Source organism: Anas acuta, chromosome 16 (genome assembly GCF_963932015.1).
Source record: "Anas acuta chromosome 16, bAnaAcu1.1, whole genome shotgun sequence".
In the NCBI taxonomy this organism is placed as follows: Eukaryota; Metazoa; Chordata; class Aves; order Anseriformes; family Anatidae; genus Anas; species Anas acuta.
Window position 1 is genome coordinate 7,463,912 of NC_088994.1, and position 21,195 is coordinate 7,485,106.

The 21,195-nt window shown below is 43.6% G+C and overlaps 1 protein-coding gene across 8 annotated transcripts in view; it reads left to right on the forward strand.

Annotated features, from left to right (window-relative positions):
* The first annotated feature begins 2,682 nt into the window (after positions 1-2,682).
* Positions 2,683-21,195, forward strand: part of PHF20 (PHD finger protein 20) — a 73,468-nt gene continuing 54,955 nt past the window's right edge. For 3 of the 8 annotated variants that reach the window (XM_068700677.1, XM_068700684.1, XM_068700685.1), the window contains exons 1-5: positions 2,684-2,835; positions 5,015-5,061; positions 6,507-6,554; positions 9,406-9,460; positions 15,926-16,040. In XM_068700677.1, the coding sequence (XP_068556778.1) occupies positions 15,958-16,040 (83 nt within the window). In that variant the 5' untranslated portion in view covers positions 2,684-2,835; positions 5,015-5,061; positions 6,507-6,554; positions 9,406-9,460; positions 15,926-15,957. Of the gene's footprint in view, positions 2,836-5,014; positions 5,062-6,506; positions 6,555-6,702; positions 6,793-9,405; positions 9,461-11,073; positions 11,202-15,925; positions 16,041-21,195 lie in introns of those variants that run through there. The other 5 variants (XM_068700683.1, XM_068700681.1, XM_068700679.1 and 2 more) reach the window with 4 other exon arrangements.

Genomic DNA, 21,195 nt, shown 5'->3' on the forward strand with positions numbered 1-21,195 from the left:
AGGCGCTTTCTGATCATGGATCCTCTTGTGCTGAAGTGGAGGCAGGAGGCTGGCTGGATGCATTGCCCTTGCCACATGCCTGATTTTCTCTGTTGAGGTATGGGGAAACTGGTCAGCAAGCCTGGCTCGCCGACAGGCAAGGGAAGTGCCAGAGCCTGGAGCACGCTCCTCAGCAGTTCAGCTGCTTGTGCTCAAAGCCAGCTTGGTGAGAGCACAGTTGTAGAGCTGACCTTGAAGAGAAAGAGGTGGCAAAGGAAAACACCTCACTGGGAACTTCCTCCTTCTTCTTTGGGAATGTCACCTAATCACAAAGCATCACCCTTGGTCTCTGCCTGAGCCAGGTCAGCTACTCCTGTGCCTGGCCGTGGACTTCCCTGACCCCAAAACATGGACTGACTTACTTTCTCCCTTGACCTTCTTGCCTCATCGCTATGGGATTTCGTGCTGGACTCTTATCACTGTCACTGGATCTGTTCTGCTCCCTTTTCACCACTGGACTGCACAGTGTTGGGTGGGGCACTGCCCTCATGTTCTGTTGCCACCCCTGCTCTAGCTCGCCTGTCCTGGCACAGCACCCCACTCCTGCTCTGCTCCCTGACAGTGACTCACAAGGTTCATGGCAGCCCTCATGCTGAATGTGGTAGGTACTCTGCAGGTGAGAAGAGCATCACTTTCCAGAGTGGACAGACAAACCCTCCTGGACTGCAAAGCCCACTTTGCCCACAGTTGCATTCATTGGTTTCTCTGATGTGTGAGACAGTGGATCCCAACTGATCCAGCTGAACTCCTGAGGGGGGCTGGCACCTGTCCCAGACAGGTGAGTACCGTGGTCACGCTCCTCTTCTGCTTACACTAGGCTGGGACAAGCTGGAGGCAGGCACAGCATTGCTGTTTGCTGTGGGTGTCAATGCAGGGGGAGGCTGTGTTCTCCAGGAAAGGCCGTTGTTCTGCAGACTGTGGAGACAGGCTGGATATCTAACATCTGAGGTTTTACAATAAATGTCAACCAAGAACACTGACATCAGACACTGAATCTGAAGTCTTGGACTACCCACAAGGAAAAAGACATCACAAATTGGTATATACATGTACACTTCCATAGATTGCCAGAAGTAGTTTGCTCTTGTGGGAAAGAAGCAGGCATGAGGGAGATAAAGGGAGAATAAGACATTATTTCTCCCAACTCATAAACAATGGGATTTAGAAAGACCCATTTCTGTGGAGAAGGAAATGGTTTCTGACACCTGCTTTCTCATGACAGATGTTCTAAGGCTCAGTGCTTTTTAAGTGGTCAAAACTTTAATAAAATATAGTGCTCTCAAAACAAAATGAAACAAAACCATAAACACTACAATTACATTTTAGTGAAAGTATAAAAACAAAAAAAGGAAATTATTTTCCTCAAAACTTTGGAGTGGTTTTGTTTAGCTGCTTTTTATTTTAATTCATTCTGCAATCTTTTTTTCTTGTCTCTAGAAACCTGCAATGTTAAAACCACATGTGAGATTCCCAGGTTAAAAATAGTCCAAGCTGATAACTACATTTTCTGCCACATTTTTTTTTTCTCCTGTTATGGCATTTTTAGCAAGTCATCCTGCTTCCACAAATTCACAGTACACTGCTCACAAGCTGCAAGAAACATTAACATACAAGAACATCAGAGAAACATTAACACAGAAGGTGCTTTGCACCAGCCTTTGTGCTTGTTGGGTCCAGTGCTGTTCATGGCACTGGGGTGAGGCTGATGTCATTGGATTTGTGCAGCGCCAGCAGTTTCTGTGGGTATTTGGCAGGACGAAGATGAGAGAAAAGTGCTTAGACCCGGAGCTATGGGTTGCCCACTCACCTTGTTGCATGCAGCTGTACACGCTGCTGACACACGTGGGGTATACCGAGTACCCTGCAAACTGGGGAAAAAAAAAAAAAAAAGCAACTCCTTAGTGACTAAAAATTGTTTCAGCTTTTCTCAATGAAATGATCATTTGAAATTGAAGTGATTATAAATTAAACTGGCACTACCTGCAGCACGAGCCCCGCAGGCACCTTGGCCCCAACAGCTCCCCTTTCGTCCCTCAAACCTGGTGGGTGACCATCATTCACCTGTCTGCGGCCTCCGGGCAGAAAATGCTGGATTGTCTCAGGCAAACCCCCTGAACCAGGAGGGTTTATCACCTACAGCGACAAATCCTGCAATATTTGAAGTTAAGAACTTCAATCTGCAGAGATTTTTGCTGTTCTGCACCAGCATGCTCTTGGCTTTAAGTTACCATAAAACTGAGAAGCGTTTTGATTTTCAGGAGGCTGAACGGCTCCATCCAGGGGCCGGCAGCACGGGGCCCGGAGCAGGGGGAGCTGCCTGGGGGCCGCAGAGGAGACAGACACAGCCCCTCCGGGCAGCGGGCACGCGGTGTTTGGTGTTTTTTGGGTTTATTTCACCCTTTTTCAGAGCCCTGGTGGACACAGAAACCTCTTGCCGCGCCCCAGCCTGGGGGCAGCGCCTGTCGGGAGGCCGCTCACCGGCAGGGCCGGGGCCGTCCTCCCACCCCTCACCCACAGCGCCCCGGCCGCGAGGCGCCGCCGCCGCCGTTCCTTGGGGACCGGGACCGGGACCGGGACCCGCGGGGCCGCGCAGTGAGCGCGCTGCGCGCCCCCGCGGCCCGGCAGCGAGCGGGAGGGGCCCGGCCCGAGCCCGCCCCCTCCGGCGGCGGGTGGCGGCGCCGCAGCGAGGCGGCCATTTTGTGGCGCTGCGCGGTCGGTGGCGCTGGGCTCGGCGCGCAGCGGGGCCCGGGGGCGGTTTGGCTCCGCTCTCCGCCTTTGTCCCGTGCAGAGCCCTCGGTAAGAGCGCGGCGGCGCCCGGGCGGGCCGGGCCCGCGCCTCCCGCCCGCCCCGCGTTGCGCTGCGCTGCGGGCCCGCGGCGTGGCGAGGCGAGGCGAGGCGAGGGGAGGGAGGCCGGGCGCGGCGCGGCTGGCACGCGGCCCCGCGCACAAAGGGCCGGGCCGGGCCGGGCCGGGGGCGCCGAGCGGGCGCCGCTGCCGCCTGGCCGGGGCCGGGGGGCCCGGGCCGCGCCCCCGCCGCCCCCGCCCCCGCTCCCTGTCCTCTCCTCTCCCCTCGCCTCCGCCCGCGGCCCAGGTGAGTAGGAGCGCGCCGAGCGCCGGCGCCGCGGGGCCCGGCCGTTGGGGGCGGCCGAGTGACCTTGCGGCGGCGCCGGGGCCGCGGGGCCCGGGAGAGAGGCGCCGAACGGGCCCGGGGGAGCGGCGGGGCCGGGGCCCGGCGGGGGCTGCGGCGGGAGGTGCGCGGCCGGGGAGGGGCCGGCGGCGGAGCCCGGCCCCGGCGGCCTCAGGAAGCGGCGCGGGGCCGCTCCCGGCGGGGGCTCTGCGGGGCGGGGGGCGGCTCCGCGCCCGGCCCCGGGGACGGAGCCTCGCGTGGGGCCAGCGCCCGGAGGCGGTCCCGGCGGCCGAGGGCCTCGGAGCGCTTCTGCTCCCTGCTGTTGCTTGTCTCCCTGAGGCGTCTTTAGGGAAGCGAGATCCAGATCGCTCCCTGCGCGCAGCTGGGAGCCGCTTCGCATCGTGTGCGTGTGATACCCAGAGCTGGGAGGCACCGTGTTTGTTCCCGACACACCTGGGTTCCCGATGGCTTGCTGCCTCCAGCACGGGCTGTCGGTCCGCTTGGCTCGGAGCGCACGTGCAGGCTGTAGCTGTAGCAGCACTCGGTTGATCAAGGAGGTTCTCAGTGCAGTTTTGGGGAACAGTTACATCTCTGCTGCTTTTTCAGTATCCTGCTCGTATCTCAAACGTTTTTGTGACTCCATGCTATTGCTTCTGGCATAAACACTTGGACATAGACAAGGAGGGATGTTTGAGTGTCCAGGAGTCCAAACGGGATGAAATAAACTGATTTTTACAGCGTACAGAATTCAGTGTTGTATAGTGTAGTCAAATGAAATGTAACTTTTAAAAACAGTGCTGATAACTTGAAGTAACCTTATGTAGGTCTCTGTACAGGAGCTTGTAGCTGAGCATCTGTACAAGAGAAATGCTTTTGGCGTGGACTTGTTTAACTTCCTACTACGAGCGAGGACCAGTTTCCAAAAAAAGCTCAATGAGAAGACTTGTAGCAAAGATCATTTGTAGTACAATTCTTTATTTTCTTTTGGTGTGACTTCTAGTAGTTGAGGAATTGAAGGTGGTTTAGGTAAATACTGATTGTTTGACCTAAGCCAGTTTATGGGAGAGTTCAGTTTACATTCTACTGATAACTTTGTTGGTGTGTCCTGAATGGAAATAATATTTTACTTGAGCAGTCTGAGAGTAAAATCTGCTTTCCTGTAATCCAGAGTACCTAATTAAGGTCAAGTTGGGAATGAGACTAGAATAGTAGCTGCTCATAACAGTGCTGCCTTGATTGAAATGTAAGAAGCATATAATTAATTCTTACCTTTAATTGGATAAGTTCTCTGAAGCTCTTTTTCTTGCTCTTATGGTTCCTGGTTAACCTAAGCCATGATATTGGCCTAAATTCTCCCCCTTGGCCAGGGAAGGAGGGTGCAATCCCTAATTTAATTGTAGGGGATATTAAATTCTCTGTCACTGCATCTTTTATTTATATCCGTGTTGCTGGCCGCTCAGTATTGTCTGTGGCTGTAATTTGTCAAACCTTGACAGAAGCTGCCACTGTTGCTGCACTGCTGCCACTTGTCTTCCCTTGCTGCCCATATGGCGCTGTCCTGTGCAGATGTGAGCTGGGCTAAAGAATATACATGGGGGGAGGATTTACTGTTGAGCCCCGTAAGTGCTTGCCTCAGTATTTAAACTGCATTCTTGATGGTCGCCTAATTGTGTAGATGTAGAAGGTTTTGTTGTTGTTTTTTCTTTTTAAGAATAATTGCAGATACCTTGCACGTAGTGGCACATCACATTGAGAAGTCTTGTGAAGTGTTCGTAACACGTCTGTTCTTTTTATTTTTAATTATTTATTCCTTATCATCTTCAAAGTTTTCTCCCTTGCTTGCTTACAGGTTTTTGTTGAATTCTTGTGCCTCCTGTAGGAAAAGACTGTTTTCAGGTAAGAAATAGTAACTTACACCTTTCAGTTTGTCTTTACTGTCAAAATGCCAGTAGCTATATGACGTCTGTTGTTCAAAAACCTGTTGGGTCTGGTGCATTTTAAGGCATTGTTCTTATGAAAGTGTTTTTTTTTTGTGTGTGTGCAAGCACCATGTTTAAGTGGTATTGTAAGTGCAGGTGCATAGCATGTCCAGTGCTTATTGATGTGTGTCACAGAAAATAACGCCGGTTAGAATGCAGTATTTACAGCTTTTTGAGACTGCTTGCTAATTTCTTGACGTGCCTTTGTGTGGTTTCACTGGGTTTGAGAACTTTCGGCAAGCCTTGTCTGGATTTAGCCAGCTGCAATCTGCCTAGTCTTTTCGTGAACTATGTTTCAGGTAGGTTTCTGAAATAGGTTGGAAAGAAATGTACCTGTGTCAGTCTGTATCTCTACGTACCATGTTTTTTTTTGGGGGTGGGAAGCTACTGGTTAGTGGGTTGGGTTTTGTTCTGTTATATTTTGTTTTGTTGTTTGTTTTTTTTTTTTTAGTATGAAGTTGGCATGGAAGAGCCTTTCTGGTCTTGTTGTTGAGATTAATATACTAGTTTAAAATCAGGCTTATTCTTTTGCTATTTATACTCAGAACTTCTCTACCAGAGAAATGGAGAATATCCTCTGGTTCTGCATAATGTTTTAGTGAAGGCACTACCTTGAATGTCTTGTGTTCCAGCTTTAAAATTGGATGTTTTTAGGACACGAATGGCAGTGCCATTGATAGGGCTTGAGTTAGGGTTTCCTTTAGTTTTAAATCTGAAACCTAAAAAGCTTCAGTAATGTAGCAGAGCTCACAAAAAGCACCAGACTTGAGTTGCTGCTTGACTCTACTGAAAGTTGCTCATGGCTTCTGCATGACACAATCCCCTGTATTTATATAGGTCCTCTGCCTAGGTTACGGCTCCATCTTCTCAGTATTGCTGTTACTGGTATTGTGAAAACATGCACTGACTTTTTTTTTCCCTGATGCCCTTTCATCTCTGAGCTGGGGGATGAGTCTGCAAGCAGCTTTTAAGAGCACCTCTTTCCTTTTGTCTTGTAATGAAGCTGTGAAGTTGCATCTTCCTTACAGTGTGACGCATACACAGATACGTGTCCATAATGTATTATTGTGAATGAAAATGTAGTTTGCTTCATCAAATCTCAAGCCAGTGTAATTTGCAGGTTCACTTTCATTGGCTGTGGTGAATATATCCTGTTCTTTAACAGGGAGGGTAGGTTTGGTCCTGCCCAGTGAAGAAGCAGACTGCTTGAAAATACTGAAACCGGGACTGCCATGTCTAAGTGTCAGAACACTGAGTACTGGCTTGTTGTAAAAGTGGCATAAAGGATTTTCAGTGGTTGGTGGTGCAGGTGGTGTAGATTCAATGGAAAATGTTTTTTTTTTTTTTATGAATTCTTTTTAGGTTGACTTCTTCAAAGAAGCAGAAGTCCAGGTCTAGTTGCTGCTGCAGGTACTGTTATGTTACCAGATCATTTCTGTGTTTTTCTTTTTATTCCATCTACTTCCAGTTGTTGCCTCTTACTCTGATAGCTGCAATACATGTTGATGCTCATTGATAAGAAAAATCTTAGGTTCAACAATAACCTGTAAATATATAGGATATCACTGGAACACCCAGAGTGACCTCAAAGCCAGGGGCTGGACATCAGGTCACAAATAAGGAGTTGGTCAATTTACTACCTGAAGTTGTAAGTACCACCTTAAGTATTTTCTCTCTCAAATGTGGATTCTTCTTGAATACCAAGATAGTGCTTTTAGAAGTGATGTAGATGGTAATACTTCAATGCCACCTTAGCACTTAAAAGTTGGCAACTGTTTCCCTCAGAGTATGAAATAGTATTGGACTCAGTACTCTGGAGGTCATGTAAGCAAGCAGAAAATACATAGGCAAATTGAAGTCATGTCCTTTAGCCCTGCTGTTATTTTTTTTAAAGGTATATTCTTTTTAAGAAGAAATCTGCTGTCTTTGCACAATAACGAGTTTGCCACATGAGTTTTTGAGCCCAAGTGTTGTTCCTTTCCTCATCTGCATCTCAAGGAAGCTCGGCAAGCAGTTGGCACCTTTTCCAGGGATCTGAAGGATGCACAGGGAACTTTGTGTGTTGTGGTTGTTTTTCTATTGCTTTTGAGGGAGTATAGAATGGGAATAAGAGATGGTCTACTTCTTTTATATACCTTTCTTGATTGGCAAAGGCTCTGTAAGCCCACAGTTAGCCATTAGGCAGGGCAAAAATATTTTCTTGGAGATGGTTATATACTCAGTGCATTCAGCATCATGAAGTGGTGTTATGCAACCTCAGGTAGATAAACAGGAGAAATTGTGTTGAGGTGCCCAATCTGCAGACTAAATTAGAACAATTTAGGTTGCTGTAGCTTGTTTCTACCAAACTCTTGCTCTTTGGAGAAGCTTTGCAAATACTGACTTGGAGAAGATTTGTAGATGAAGAAAATGTTCTTGGAGAATCTCTTTGTTTACTTTGCACATGACCAAAATGCACATCCGTATGCCATGTGATGGATGTGATTTATTCGACAGAGGATGTCTGTTAAAGGAAGAGGACTGCATTTGGTCATCTTAGCTTGAGTTTGTTTACTTAGCTATACATGCGTGGCATGCTCATTGCAGCATGGATTGATGTGATGAACTTTGTGGTGATTTAGAGAAGTTTTTCATAAGAAATGATTCAGCTTGCTTGAGCAGTCTGCAGGTCTTTTAGTTTTTAAACATTTGAACTCGGGAGAGTTCTTGCTGTTTGATAGGTTAACTTACACCTTAAAATATCCTTCACACTGAACTTAATCTTTCTTAACTAAGATCTAAAAGCAGAGAGATTTTAAGAATCTTAAGTTGCTAGATTTATTCAATGACAGAATTGTTTCACATCAGTCTTTTTTCTTTCCTTGATTTTTTTAGGCTGCTTTTTTGAAGTAGTAGTCAAAATTTCTTCTAAATAATTGTTTTTGTGTGTGTATACACACACACACACAGACACACACACACACATATCTGTATATATATGTGTGTGTGTGTATACACATATATATATACACACACACCTGAAATATTAAGAAAACACAAGTCTTATGCTATATCTGAAAAGCCATGCTTATTATAGTATGTTCTTTGAACTAGTTGAAGGCTTTTATTGCGGATAGGATTTTGATTGTTTTTCAAATTACCCGTACTAAAAGATCACTTCTTAAGAAATTCTAAGAAACAAAGTTTTGCAGCAGAAATCCACCAGTATGAGTATAAATTGTATTACATCAGACATAATGACTTTTATGAATCCCAGTTTGCTCTAATTATTTGGTAAAAGAATTTTGATGTGCTTCCAAATTGAGAGTGCTCAGGCATGTTGACCCTTTGACTCAGATCTGGCAGTCTTGGCTTTGTTTGTTGCCTGCTTCTCATATTTGGACATCTCAGAATTGAAGCTTTTTTTATGCTTCCTTACTCAGAGTTAAAGAAAGTTTAGGCAATAAGAATATAATTGGTACAGTGACATTTCTGGGCTTCTCTCAATAGCAGTTGTCATTGAACTCATGGGAAGAAAAGAGGGATTTGGGGTAGGGTAGTTGTACTCAAGTCTCTGAATGCTTCAGATACACTTGTTTTAAAATCTTACCTGCCAAATAGTGATTAGCTGGAAAAGTGGCACTTAAAATTTTTTGTAAATGAGATAAAAGGAAGAAAACCACCAGTAGGAACTTGTTTTGTATTTATCAGTCTTTTGGAAGAGATGGTGAGCACAGATTGTGATCCTCTCTGCTGGACATTTAGCCTGGTGTTTTGTGTAGGGCTGTACATTCTCAATGTGCGTGATAAAACTGAAGGTATCCTGTAATTTTCTTTAAGTGCAGTTCTGACTACATGGTAGGTTTCAATTGTTAATAATTTATTCAAACATATGCAACTTGAATGTTAAGTTAGTTGCACATACAAAATTTTATATACTGTCTACTCGCTTACTTTATGGAGTTATTCTGAAATACCTGGTGCAGAAAGAAGCAATAACAGTGAAGTTACTGGTGGCTTCTAGTTCTTGAAGGATAAATGATGGAGAAATTTGATCAGGATACTCGGGGGGGAGAGGGGAGTGGAATGTCTGTAAGGACCTTATAGCTCATCTATAATTTGGATCACAGCAACCTGGTGACCCTCTGTATTGTAGTATTTTCAGATTAAGTTGATATTCCAGAGGTAATACTGTATGATTCTCTGTAGAGGAAATATTTTTTTGAACTCTGAAGTACTGTTTGTCTCAGAATTCATGAGTATTTTTTTTCACTTTCTATAGTTACACAGCAGTGTTTGGAATGTTCGTGGCCAAATAAGCAACGTGTTTCTTCTTGGTGAGTATAATAATGGATTTCCAATTTTCTTAAATGTAGCTTCTCTTTCTTTAATCTTTTACAGTTTTGTTTTAAATTCATGTTTTTCTTAATTCTTGCAAAGGCACTGTTGATCATATTCCTATAAATCTAACTATGGTACTCTTAAAACAGGCATTGCAGACTTTCAGATGAAGGAAAAAACAGCAGTTTGGTTAAAGTAGTTCTTCTTAAATGCAGTTTGTTTTATTTAGGAAAAATTTGCTTTATTTCATGTGGCTTAAGCCCTTTTCCAAAATCTTTTTGCTTGTTTGGTGTGCGTGTGTTTCTTTTATCATTAGTGTGTTACAAGGAGGAAAAAAAAAAAGAAGAAACCAGAATAGTTAAGTGGGAGATAAAAATGACTGAAAACACTCTTTTCAGTATTGAATACTTATTTCTTTAATTGCACTTGGTAATCTAAATAGGCTTCATTACAGAAAAAAATGTTTTCCTCTTTTTTTTTTTTTGAGGTGCCTGTGTTCATAATACCTGCTTTCATGTTGGTCTCATCACCAATTTGAATCGGCAGCGTAGTTGTATGTGATACTGTTGATAGGATGAAAATGGCATTCTTGCTGTCTTAGGGAGAACATAAGGATCTTGACCCAGGAAGGGTAGTTTGTTTGCTAACATCCCTTCACTTTTGTCGCTGAGTACTTTGAGTAAATCTTGGCTTCTCTGTGTAGAAGAGGGTAAATGTAGGTTTTCTACTGGAGTCAGTTTGTTAGTTTACATTTGTAAACTAGAAGTATGTCTGAAATAAAATACTAAGTTTTATGCTTTGAGTGAATGTTTGCAGTGTTAAGGAGTTAGCTATACAGTATTACTCTTACAGAAGTTGCATGTGTCAGTTCAGGATCCTGTTGTGTTGCAGTTTATTTTCTGTGTTGTTGATTGAGTCTGGCAAACTTCTAAAGCAAGAAGTAAATATTGGTTAAGATCTAGCTGAAAATACTGCAAGGTGTACCGCAGTACAGCTACTTGTAGTTCGGTGTCTTGTTTGGAGTGTCTTTGGGATAGAAGAACTGAGATGTTAGTGTTCTTGGAAGTTTGTTGCAGTGTGTAATAGTCTTCATGTTTAGTTCAGATTTTTTCCTGGTTTTGCTCCTATTGCATTAAAAGAACAGAAGAAACTAAAAAAGAACTTGATTGAATATCTGCAGCATTGCGTTTGAAAAAAACAGTGATAAGCATCTCTCCTGTAACTTATGGTTTTGTCCTGAAACTTTCTCATCTTGTTGTGAACTGGTGTGTACAAACAAAATATGAAGCAGAACCAGAGGATTCCTTAGATTAATACCTGGTACAGGAACAGTTTTTTAAGTGTAGGATAAAATACAGTGAGGCATACTTTACAGTAGCACTGGAGCTCTAGGCAAAACTTGTTAGGCATGGCACAGGCAAAGAAAAAAAGTCTGTTGTAATCAGCCTACCCAGTCAGTGCCAAAATAGTTCTCAAAAATGGTGGTTAAACGTTAGTGAGATTCTTATGCTTAGTCTCCATAAGATGCCATTGGTATTGTATAATATAAATGGTGTCTGTAAGTACTGTCTTGCAGTCTGATATGGCCATTACCTTTTCTCATCTGCAGGTTTGTGGTTTCAGCACAGCATGGCTGTGGTCATCCACTTGCAAGGTCTTCGATTGTGGTGGGGACCATGGACTTCTCTGGATTGACCATCCCTGATGGGGGCATGCATATTGTAGGGGGTGAACTGGGTGAGGCTTCCCTTGTTTTACCACTGATGCAAGGGCTGGTGTGATGTATGCAGATGGTATAAATAAGAGGTCAAAAGTAATTCTTGCTGAGCAGTAAAAACCTTATATGCAAAATGTGGTTGGACTTGGTCCTTGGCAGTTTCAGAATGTGCATTTAGATGTGCTAGCAGTGTTGTTATGCTGTCTAGCACTGGAGTGAATGGCAGAGTCAGCTTATGCTTTGTGGAATCCACTCTTATCCTGTCTTAGCATAGAAACTGCTTACACTGCTATATGTAAAGGAAGCAAAATACATTTGGGTTTTCTGTTGCTTGTATAGGACCTATATTTCAAGTCTTGGGGCTAGGTTTAGAAGTCCAGCTTTGAGTTATGCTTGTACTGCATCTCCAGAGAACACAGGACAACCTCTTGTTGGTTCCTTTCACTCCCCAGTTTCTCAAGTGCTTTTTGTTAAACTGATACCTTTTCTACCTACCCTGCCTCCTCTTTTCTGTAGTCCTATGGAACCACAGGTATTGTAGAATGCCTGTTGGAATTGGACAGCAAGCTTACCACTCCAAATAAAACTTAATACTGTTTTTTACTGAGTGTTTAAGTATTACTGTTTTAATGCAATCTGGCAAAGCTAACCACGCTCCTTTATGAAGCCAGAGAAGTATGGTTATTCATCAAGTTCCTCGTTTTTTGTGAATTGGGCTGTGCTAGGAGGGTAGAAGGAGATCCCTGGTTTGGCACTGTTAAAGTACAAAGACAATAAGGCTGAACTGTGGGAGCGAATTTGCCTTCTAAGCTGCTGATGAAATACTGAAGTAATACTCAGTTTAGAAGTGGAAGTGGTTTAAAGGCAGGGTTGTGTTTTGGTGTGATTGTAGGGAATGTTTCGGTCATAGTCACGAGTGATTTGGAAGACATTGTTTGCAAAGGTAGCTAAGGTTTTGGAAAAGACTGCAGTGATTCTGCAGTTTTCAGAGAGAAAATAAGAGGCTGGTATTAGTGACTCTGCCATAACTGCTCAGTTACATTTTACATGACAATATGAAACAATTTCTAGAGGAACCTTCTTCTGTCAAAACTAACTGATGCTCCAGATTTGGGGCTAAGCACTCATGGGAGCTTAAAACTGAAGAGAGTAGGAAATGCTACAGCTGAGAGTATGCAGGACCTGTTTAGTGGAGCAGAAGACTTGTTCTGAAAGACAAAAAAAAAAAAATCATGATTCCCAAAGGGATCTATTAATTTAAGTGTATTCTTCTCTGCGTTGTTCTTACATATAAATGTACCTTCCTAATTGGTACCTGTAAGTATTTGAATAGTCTTTTAAATCTAAATTGCTTCGCCCTGACTCGTACGGGGAAGGTAAGGATCTCTCTTCTAAACATCAGAAGTGTGTGCTTCTACTCACACAGATTTGGAAATGCGTTCTGTTGAAACTAGCAACTTGTCCAAGTTCTAGAGTAGCGGTTTCTGAAATGCTCCTGATTTTCATAGTGGAATAAGAAGGTTTAGAGAGAAGCCTTTCAGCTTTGGGGGTAGATGTAGTAACCACCGCTTGCTTTTCTTGTGGTCTCGAACACTTGAGGAAGATGGATTCCTGGAGTTACCAAAGTGAAAGGCCTGCCCATGTCTTGTTTTAGTTGCCAAGTCAGTATAAATTAATTTTCTGCTAGAGACTGTCTGGAGTTGTTTTTAATAATCTGTTCTGGTATAGTTTAAAGTTTTTTAGGTAGTTATTGCAGAATTGGACAGAGAATCTAAGATATGAACCATGAAGCGGAGGAAAAACACTGAGCAGTGTTGTCTCTCTGAGCAGTGTGGTACTCCAGAAGGTCAAGGTCATGCTGGTGCAACGTGGAGGGGTTTGGGTTTGCCTGATGGCCCTGTTCACAAAGAGTTATGTGATGGCTCCCAGTGAAAGTTTTATCATCTGCTTTCAGTCTTTCTGTAGGGCTGTACATTTAAGCGTAGGACTGTTGAGCTCCTCTGCTAACTTAGCTGTGTTTTGTAATGTTCTGCCGAGTGTCTATCTGCTGGAGGAAGCAGTTCCTGAAACGAGCTGCAAGTGAAGAAGACAGCCTGGTTTGCAGGGCATGTGAGCATAGGGACTGCTGGATTGAGATAACAGGATCAGAGGGATGCGAGAACTCGAAGGACCCCAAATTTCACAATGTGGAAGGAGAGAAGAAGAAAGAACGTGGGGAAGGGGTGGTGATGTGGGTGGTATTTTCCCTAAATTTTCTGCTCTTGTTTAACTTCCTGATCAGTTGCCTTGTAACAGGCTTGGCTGAGGGGTAGGAAGTGTGTGCTCTAACAAATGGTGGTGTTCAGCTGACCAGCTGTGAGGAGGAAAGTTCAGTTTTAGAGGACCTGCAGCCCCTCTAAGTAAAATTAAATGACTTCTGCTGTTTTTTTTTCAGATTTCCCTCTTGTTGTGATGCTCTTTAATTCTTTTTATTTTGATATTTAACTGAAACCTTCCTTGACAAAGTTGCTGACGTTTATGTGTAGAAGCCCTATTGTACCAGATACTGCTACTGAAGTCGCGAGGCTGGTATGCTCCTCTTGCAGGAGAACTGGAATGAGTGCCTTGCAGCTTTTCCTGAGGGGGGGTCCCCTGTAGAGCTTCATCAGTGTACTTGTGGCATTAGGAGTACTTGGTCTTTGCGTGTCCCTATCAGTGAGATGGAAAGCAAGTTTACTTGGACAAGAGTCAACTTGCAGCCCCAAGTTCTCCTGTGTTACAAGCATTAAGCAACACGTGTGTCTACTTTGTGTTGGGAGGCATCGAATTCTGTTGCTAATGCCAGAAAGTGATATTTCATTGATGTAGATCTGTGGAGGAAGTACAGGATGTTTGTTTTGAGGTGTAGGTGGATAAGCTGTTTAAAAAAAAAAAAAAAATTTCAGTTACTTCTTAGATTTTCAGAATAGCATTAGTTGTTGGTGGGATTTTTTTTATATTCTTAGTATTTTTTCTTCAGAATGTAACCCCCCAGTTTTCTTTAATTTCCTTTCCCCTTCCCTTTTCTAATTAAAAGCTATGGAGCTGGAAGGTAACACCCACACCCCCAAATGTAAGACAGCACTGGTTCTGGTTCCTGGACTGATTCAGAGCCATGCTGAGCTAGTCAGCTGTTTATTAGATACTCAAGAGAAGTAACTTGCAGTGATTCTCAGTTCCTAGGTGGCTGAAATACCTTGCAGGTAGTGTCAATGAATCACTGTGTAGTGAATTGAGCGTGCTGCCAATAGCAGTTTTTTTTTTTCCCTATACCATTGCATGTTGTTTTAATAGTAGAGAAGGTAGGTATAAAGCTGTGCTTCAGAGGAAGAGAACAGGTAATCTTTTGGTAGAGCAGTTTCTTTGTAATGTGCTTGTGTTGCTTGAGGTTGTGGGGGTGCCTATATGGCCCTCCTGTGACAAATGGCCTGGTATAGAAAGTATGTCAGTGGAATAGCTTTTCTCTGCAATGGAAGCTTTATGACTTTCTTAAAGATTTTTGGTTTCCAAACCACATTTGAACTTTGAGTAGTTCTTCATAAAATAATGTTAATCTTTTTAGAGGTGCAGCTCAGCAGATGCCATTGCTGTTAATCTATTCTGTGAAAGAAAGTGCTACTGCTTACTTCAGTTGCCTGTGCATGTCTACTCATTCTTGTAGCATGACAGTTGTTGTTTTTTTTTTTTTTTTAATTTAGTTTGCATCCATTTTATGCACCTTTATTTGAATCCTCAAGATACAGGAGGAGATTCTTCCCTCTGAGGGTGGTTTAGGTTTGCCTGATGGCCCTGTCCAGGTTGCCCAGAGGAGCTGTGGCTGCCCCATCCCTGGCAGTGCCCAAGGCCAGGCTGGATGGGGCCGGGGGTGGGCTGGGGGCAGGGGCCCCTGCCCATGGCAAGGGTTGGGGCTGGGTGGGCTTTAGGGCTCCTTCCAACCCAAACCAGTCTGTGATATTCTGTAATGGCTTCTTACTGTAAGCTACAAAGCATACTCCAATTTTTGGATCTTGTGAGCTTAAAGACTACAGGAATGGATCATAATTTGTATCTAATTGTGGGAAGTGACTGACAAAAATTCGGGAGAAGTAGCTCCTGATCAGGCTTTATTCAAAATGTACCTTTGGCAAGATTTCTTAAAATGTTTATCTGTTGGAAACATGTGTTAAGAGACTTTTTATTTTCTGGTTAAAATGGTGAAGAGGGAAGAAAACACAAATATGGTTACAGTTTAGGCAGTTTCTAAAGTTGGTTAAAGTATCTGTGTGATTCTTTAAACTCCTGCATTTGTAGTGATGAGGTAAGGTAGCATTTGAGAGTGTTTTACTAACAGTAGATTTTGAAAGATTGTTACTACGTATGTTTTTGCCCACTTCCTATTTACTGGATTCCTTGTTTTCCTTAAAACCAGGAAGGGGAGGGGGGAAATAATATGAAACTTTTCTCTCAGTCTTGAATAAACATTGGGTTGCAGAGTTCTTAATTGACTGACAGACAAAGCTTGAGCTTCAATCTTTCCTTGTCTGGTAGCTATCCTTTTGAACACATTTCTTGAATGATTCTGCACACTATCGCTTGGGAACTCCTGTTTAAGAGGTAATTGTCCCCACTGGTTCCTGTGAACAAGAAATACCAGGGTCCCTTAACATCTAGCTTTTGGGGGTTATGGTGCATAAGTTTATTTTGTATGTGTCTTGATTAGTGATTGATATTTAATTGCATTTTTCAGGGGAATAAAATCAGCAGTGTTGATTTTACAAAATGACAAAACATCCTCCGAATAGAAGAGGGATCAACTTTGAGGTGGGAGCCCAGTTGGAAGCCCGTGACAGATTAAAAAACTGGTATATTTTTAAAAACATTCATATTATATTAACTCTAAGTCTTTAATATATTAAACATTTTATATTGATACCGTATTTAGAGTCCTGGTCGTTTGTTTTTAGGAAAGTAGTTAATTTCTAGCAGTTTATATACCAGTGCTTAAAATGGGCAATACATGCTGATCTGTTGTGCTGGCCTTTTAAAACGTGTACTAGTGCTGTATGTCTGGGAAATAGGACTACACAGACCTAGCAGGGCTTCAGACTGGTACTCTGCAATTCACGTTTTGACTCTGTGCTATACACAGAGTAGTCATTGTGAAGAGATAAATCCTTTGAAGAATAGAGTACCCCAGGTAGATCCTCAGTGCTTTCTTTCCCGTTGCTGTTAAGAAGTTGTAGGATTTAAAGTCTGAAATTGTTATAGCCCGAGGGTGGTCAGCCACCAAATTAATGAACTGGATGGGGAAATGCTATTAAGTTTGGAATGCTATAGAGCTTGTCTTGCAGACTCGAGTTGTGAGGAAGATTTAGCAACTGCAGCAGGAGGGGAAAAAAGCCCTAAAAGTTAACTTGGGGTAACTGAGCCAATTTAGGCTAAGTTTGAGTCAACTTCAAACCTTCTGTTTAGGTGATGTTAAATGTAGCTCTTTATGGAAAGAATATGAAACACAAATATTAAGTTATATTTTATGTTGCCTTTGCTGTGTGACTGAGAGTTGCATAGGTAAGGCTTCAGCCTGAATCTGCATGTATCTTTTGTATTCTTGAGCTTTGTTTATGCGAGAAGTAATTGTCAAGCCTACAAAAAAGGTTTCTTAGCCTGTCTGTAGTGTAGGCTTACTAGAGGTACAGTGTAATATAGATCACATTTGAGTAAGACTGAAAATTCTGGTTAGCAACTACCTATCTGATGTGTTTGGAGAACAACAGTGGCTCAGAGTATGAGTATGTAGCGCTTACATGGGAAAGGTTGGCAGGCTGGGATGGAATTCAACACCCAATACTTTCCACGTATCCCTTGACTTAAATTGGAATTTTGTATATACTAAGTGTCCAAAACCAAACACTTACTTTTTAAAAGCTCTTAATTTTAATTGACCTGCATGTTCTGCATGTTCTGCAACTTAGTTTTGATTTTTTTTTCTTTGCTTGCTGAGTTTTGGAAACCTGGGTCAGGAAGTCCATGTTTCCTTGACTGGTAATCTCCATATATTTCTGTATTAAGGGGTTATGAACCAAAACCTTTAAAAACTGAGGGCTTATTTTCTCTTAGCAGCATTAGCAGCGACAGACTGGGGATACCTGTCCAATCTCTTTCATAGAAGGTATGGAATGTAGAGGACAGCAGACTATTTTCCTGTGATACTTTCACCTGCTCCTGCATGAACAGGACCACTCTCTGATATGGCTACAATGTACTCCTTTTACGTGGATCTAAAATTTTCTGTTTCCAGATGCTATCTCTTCTCCTTCCAGATCTTCAGAGGTCCAAGCTTTTTGTTTTGTTGCTATCTTGGTACTTAAACATAGGCAGAGGTCTCCTCTTTGAACAGAGGGCTGCCTTTGATTTCTGTGCTCAATACCAAACACACTAGTCAATTAGTGGGCCGGTATCGCTTCTCAAATTGCAGTAGTGCTTTGGGAAGTGTTTCATATCAGAGCCTCATTTACCTGCCTTTCATGGCAGCAACTCTTACCCTGGAATGCTAGTTCAGGACTTCCACGGTGTTTGGATATGATGCCAGCCTCCCAGCCCTATTGAATAGAAAAAGTTTGCACATGCCAGCAGAGGAGTCAGTGTAACAGCTGCTCCTTGCCAGACTGCAAAGTGAATGTTGTGTCACTTAGATCGCATCTCAAAGGTTGCTTTGGTGTATCTTAATGATCACAGTGTATTGAATGTGTGCTTAAATTCCTGATGGTGGTTGTCTGGGTAACCTTCTAGGCTTGAACTCCAGAGAGTAGAGTGAGTACTTTGGTGCTTGCCTTATTTTAAAGGCTTGGCTGAGCTGTTATAATGGTTATAATGAAACTTTTGATTCTAGTTGAGGTTCTTGAGTATTGAGATCAAGATTACTTTTACTAGGGTAATTTTACTGCCCTGTTATGGTAAAGATTGTTTAATTGTACATGCTGTCAGAATTTTGTTCCACTACTGAAAGGATGGAAGCTCATAGCTGTTGTCCCTGTAGACATGTCTGTTCTTCTTTGTGTTGTCTTGACTACAGTAAGCTCCTCCTTTCCTAGCTCCAAGAAAAAAGGGGTGTTACAGCACTTGCAATTAAGTATATAGGAATGGGATACAAATTATTCCAAGGGAAGGGATACAAATTATTCCAAGGAAAGGGATACAAATTATTCCAGTGCTGAGAGAAGGGAAGTATTTCTAGTCAGCACTGTGATTTTAAATTTCCAAATACTCCTACAAAGAAAATGGGAGGGCTTTACACTTGTCCGTACAAGAAACTTATTTTCATATTGTTTGCTGTGCTCTGACAGCTGTAGTCTGAAGTTGCCAGTCACTGCTAATCCCTGTCTGATAAAGAGTTAAGCGGTTTTGAGATTTTGAGTGTTGCTTGGGTGTTCTTATCAAAACTTATTCCCATAGTTTGTGATTCTTGGTGGTTTTCCCTTGCTTTCTGTTTAGCTAGCTCATTAGGCATAAGACCTTGAAAGATACAAGCTCATGGTTCCTTTTGAATTGATCTGGAAGGCCATCTGTTTCAGTCTCCTGATAAATCATAGGAAGTCGTCTGATTGCAGCTTGTTTTTCACAGGTTGTTGGGTAAATACTCAAATCAGTCTCTGCTGGTGATTTCTTGCCCCAAATCAGTTAGTTGCTCTGAAAGCCCATGGAGCCATGCTTCCTTTGTGGTTTGGGAGAGGACAGCCCATACCTGGATGCCTGGCAGTCTGATCTTTTCATGCCTTGTAGTCCAGACTTCAGCTGTTGGCTTTTCACTTTGCGTATCCTTCCATAGTGTGTTTTCCTGATTAAACAAGTTCCTTAAGTTACATCTGTCCCATGGTAAGTTCACAGGCTTTTTGGATATCCCTACAATGTTCATAAAAGGCATGTGCTGTATTGTTTCTACCACTTCTGTGCATATCTGTGTGGACTTCAGGAGGCACAACACTTTGAAGGCTAGGGGATAAATGCTGGAGGAAGAAAGCTTGCAGTGTCCATGTGTAGTGCTCAGAGCTGTTGAGAACCTGTGAACTTTTTTACTTCACTTTAAAGTTTCCAGGCACAAGGCATTGCCATGGTGCTTCGTAGCTGAAAGGAAGGTTGTGTTGGGGAGCGCCGTTGAAGTTTCTAGCTAGATGTAGCAGAGCTTCTAATAGATCCTGTGTTCCAGTTGAGCACTGAATGTTGTTCACTGATGGGGGTTGCCTGAAAAAGGGAGGATGTTCAGCCTTCCCTGTATGTTATCCAGGAACTGCAGTTCCTGGATAACATACAAAGAAGTCCCAAAGAAGGGCTCTCAGCCAGGCTAAAAATTGAGGCTTGCTGTCAAGTATGTTTTTGCTGCTATTGTTGCTAGATCAGTGTCTCCCCCCCTATCAGGGGGTCTTTAGAAGGTGAGATGGAATAGGTGCGTATGGTACTGGTGTGCAGTTCCCAGATGGCAGTTCTTGTGGTGAAGGATCCTGTTCTTCCCTTCCCTGTATGAAGAAGGGAATAGTCTTGGACTGTATAGTTCATTGAGTCCTGTCATGTGGGCACGTCTCCCCTGCAGGAGAAAATTAGTGGATTGCGTGGGTTTATCAGAGATGGATGTCTTTGTAGAACAGATCATTAGTTTAAGTCTGTTCTTGATCATTCTTTATCAGTATCCCTCTTTATCTTTGAGGATCTGGATGAGCTTCAGGCAAGAACTTCCTTCTGCTGGTCTCTCATTGAGAGGACCTGGAAATTCCTGTCTTCATTTTTGCTGTACTGTGCAGGGAACTGGATAATGCTTTTTGTAGTTACCTCTACTGAGTGTTTTGTAGTTGCTGAGATATGTAAGAGAAAGCTACCTTTAACAGAACTTTCTTATATGTGGAAGGATTTGAATCTTTCTTCCTTATCAACCTGGGCAGTTCTGGGTTTATCTGGACCGATGGGCTGAGGCCAACTGTATCAAGTTCAACAAGGCCAAGTGCCGAGTCCTGCACCTGGGGCACAACCCCAAGCAGAGCTACAGACTGGGAGAGGAGTGTTTGGAAAGCTGCCTGGCAGAGAAGGACCTGGGAGTATTGGTGGATAGTCAGCTGAATATGAGCCAGCAGTGTGCTCAGGTGGCCAAGAAGGCCAACGGCATCCTGGCTTGTATAAGAAGTAGTGTGGCCAGCAGGGCTAGGGAAGTGATCGTCCCCCTGTACTCAGCTCTGGTGAGGCCGCACCTCGAGTACTGTGTTCAGTTTTGGGCCCCTCGCTACAAGAAGGACATCGAGGTGCTTGAGTGAGTCCAAAGAAGGGCGGCGAAGCTGGTGAGGGGCCTGGAGAACAAGTCCTACGAGGGGCGGCTGAGGGAGCTGGGCTTGTTCAGCCTGGAGAAAAGGAGGCTCAGGGGCGACCTTATCGCTCTCTACAGGTACCTTAAAGGAGGCTATAGTGAGGTGGGGGTTGGCCTGTTCTCCCACGTGCCTGGTGACAGGACGAGGGGGAATGGGCTAACATTGCACCAGGGGAGTTTTAGGTTGGATATTAGGAAGAACTTTACCGAAAGGGTTGTTAGGCACTGGAATGGGCTGCACAGGGAGGTGGTGGAGTCACCATCCCTGGAGGTCTTTAAAAGACGTTTAGATGTGGAGCTCAATGATATGGTTTAGTGGAGGACTTGTTAGTGTTAGGTCAGAGGTTGGACCAGGTGATCTTGGGGGTCTCTTCCAACCTAGATGATTCTGTGATTCTTTAAATGCGATATCTCTTGGCCATCACCAGAAAAGGCAAGTTACTTCGTAGGAAGGAAGGGGTAAAGGTATCCCTACCCTAAGTATCTCCTGTCCTATTTTCTTTCTCCTCCATAGCCTTTGCTGCATGTGTTCTGATAATATACAGGAACAGACTAATGGCAAAGCTTGAGGTGAGGTATGTGGTTTTAGGCAGGGCCTTAGGTTGTGGCTGCAGTGCAAGTCTCTGGTGTGGGATATTTGTAGCTCTCTTTGAAGAAGTTATGAACATCTC